The sequence below is a fragment of the Danio aesculapii genome, chromosome 14 (genome assembly GCF_903798145.1).
Source record: "Danio aesculapii chromosome 14, fDanAes4.1, whole genome shotgun sequence".
In the NCBI taxonomy this organism is placed as follows: domain Eukaryota; kingdom Metazoa; phylum Chordata; class Actinopteri; order Cypriniformes; family Danionidae; genus Danio; species Danio aesculapii.
The window spans coordinates 56,117,512-56,119,838 of NC_079448.1; the positions used below are offsets into that span (position 1 = coordinate 56,117,512).

A 2,327-nucleotide genomic window follows, 5' to 3' on the forward strand; every position below is an offset into this window, starting at 1 on the left:
GAAGAGACAAAACTAAACTAAACAAAAAAAACTAAAAGAACAACAAAAAATACATATTACTAGAAAAATGATTTTAGAGTAAATAAATAAATAAGTTGAGATAAACAAACAATTAATATCACACATTAATAAAACAGGAAATAAAAGCAATCAGCAAATGTGCAGACGAGATCTACATTATCATACAATAACAGAAATGAAACGTGAAGAGAAAGGGAGTTTCAGTGGAGACAGATTTATTGATCATCATCAATGTTGCAGTGGTTTTAGGAGCAGCACAGAGCCAAAGATTCCAACCACAAACCCAAGAGACGAACAAGGAAAAGAGGAAGAGGAACAAGGAAAAGAGAAAAGAGGAAGAGGAAATGAGGAAGAGGAACAAGAAAAAGAGGAAAAGAGGAAGATGAAAAGAGGAAAAGAGAAAAGAGGAAGAGGAAAAGAGGAAGATGAACAAGGAAAAGAGGAAAAGAGGAAGATGAACAAGGAAAAGAGAAAAGAGGAAGAGGAAAAGAGGAAGATGAACAAGGAAAAGAGAAAAGAGGAAGAAGAAATGAGGAAGAGGAACAAGAAAAACAGAAAAGAGGAAGAGGAAGATGAACAAGGAAAAGAGAAAAGAGGAAGAGAAACAAGAAAAAGAGAGAAGAAGAAGAGGAACAAGGAAAAGAGAAAAGAGGAAAAGGAAAAGAGGAACAAGAAAACGAGAAAAGAGGAAGAGGAAATGAGGAAGATGAACAAGGAAAAGAGAAAAGAGGAAGAAGAAATGAGGAAGAGGAACAAGAAAAACAGAAAAGAGGAAGAGGAAGATGAACAAGGAAAAGAGAGAAAAGGAAAAGAGGAAGAGGAACAAGAAAAAGAGAGAAGAAGAAGAGGAACAAGGAAAAGAGAAAAGAGGAAAAGGAAAAGAGGAACAAGAAAAAGAGGAAAAGAGGAAGAGGAAATGAGGAAGAGGAACAAGGAAAAGAGGAAAAGAGGAAGATGAACAAGGAAAAGAGAAAAGAGGAAAAGGAAAAGAGGAAGATAAACAAGGAAAAGAGGAAAAGAAGGAAAAGGAAAAGAGGAAGATGAACAAGGAAAAGAGGAAGATGAACAAGGAAAAGAGAAAAGAGGAAGAGGAAAGAGGAAAATAAACAAGGAAAAGAGAAAAGAGGAAGAGGAAAAGAGGAAGATGAACAAGGAAAAGAGAAAAGAGGAAAAGGAAAAGAGGAAGATGAACAAGGAAAAAGAGAGAAAAGAGGAAGAGGAAAGAGGAAAACAAACAAGGAAAAGAGAAAAGAGGAAAAGAGGAAGATGAACAAGGAAAAGAGAAAAGAGGAAAAGAGGAAGATGAACAAGGAAAAGAGAAAAGAGGAAAAGGAAAAGAGGAAGATAAACAAGGAAAAGAGAAAGAGGAACAAGAAAAAGAGAAAAGAGGAAAATGAAAAGAGGAAGATGAACAAGGAAAAGAGAAAAGAGGAAGAGGAAAACAAACAAGGAAAAGAGAAAAGAGGGAAAAGAGGAAGATGAACAAGGAAAAGAGAAAAGAGGAAAAGGAAAAGAGGAAGATGAACAAGGAAAAGAGAAAAGAGGAAGAGGAAAGAGGAAAACAAACAAGGAAAAGAGAAAAGAGGAAAAGAGGAAGATGAACAAGGAAAAGAGAAAAGAGGAAAAGAGGAAGATGAAACAAGGAAAAGAGAAAAGAGGAAAAGAGGAAGATGAACAAGGAAAAGAGAAAAGAGGAAAAGGAAAAGAGGAAGTTAAACAAGGAAAAGAGAAAAGAGGAACAAGAAAAAGAGAAAAGAGGAAAATGAAAAGAGAAAGATGAACAAGAAAAAGAGAAAAGAGGAAAAGGAAAAGAGGAAAGATAAACAAGGAAAAGAGAAAAGAGGAAGAGGAAAAGAGGAACAAGAAAAGAGAAAAGAGGAAGAGGAAATGAGGAAGAGGAACAAGGAAAAGAGGAAAAGAGGAAAATGAACAAGGAAAAGAGAAAAGAGGAAAAGTAAAAGAGGAAGATAAACAAGGAAAAGAGAAAAGAGGAAGATGAACAAGAAAAAGAGAAAAGAGGAAGAGGAAAAGGAAAAGAGGAAGATGAACAAGGAAAAGAGAAAGAAGAAGAGGAACAAGGAAAAGAGAAAAGAGGAAAAGGAAAAGAGGAAGATGAACAAGGAAAAGAGAAAAGAGGAAGATGAACAAGGAAAAGAGAAAAGAGGAAAAGGAAAAGAGGAAGATGAACAAGGAAAAGAGAAAGAGGAAGATGAACAAGGAAAAGAGGAAAAGAGGAAAAGGAAAATAGGAAGATGAACAAGGAAAAGAGAAGAGGAAGAGGAACAAGAAAAAGAGGAAGAGGAAAT

The 2,327-nt window shown here is 35.3% G+C and overlaps 1 protein-coding gene across 1 annotated transcript in view; it reads left to right on the forward strand.

The window, feature by feature from the left end:
* Window positions 1-975: 975 nt before the first annotated feature.
* The window catches only part of LOC130240394 (uncharacterized), a 1,602-nt gene continuing 250 nt past the window's right edge, over window positions 976-2,327 (forward strand). The window contains exons 1-4 of the mRNA XM_056471875.1: window positions 976-1,054; window positions 1,214-1,447; window positions 1,657-1,732; window positions 1,998-2,161. Of these exons, the coding sequence (XP_056327850.1) occupies window positions 976-1,054; window positions 1,214-1,447; window positions 1,657-1,732; window positions 1,998-2,161 (553 nt within the window). The remainder of the gene's footprint in view (window positions 1,055-1,213; window positions 1,448-1,656; window positions 1,733-1,997; window positions 2,162-2,327) is intronic.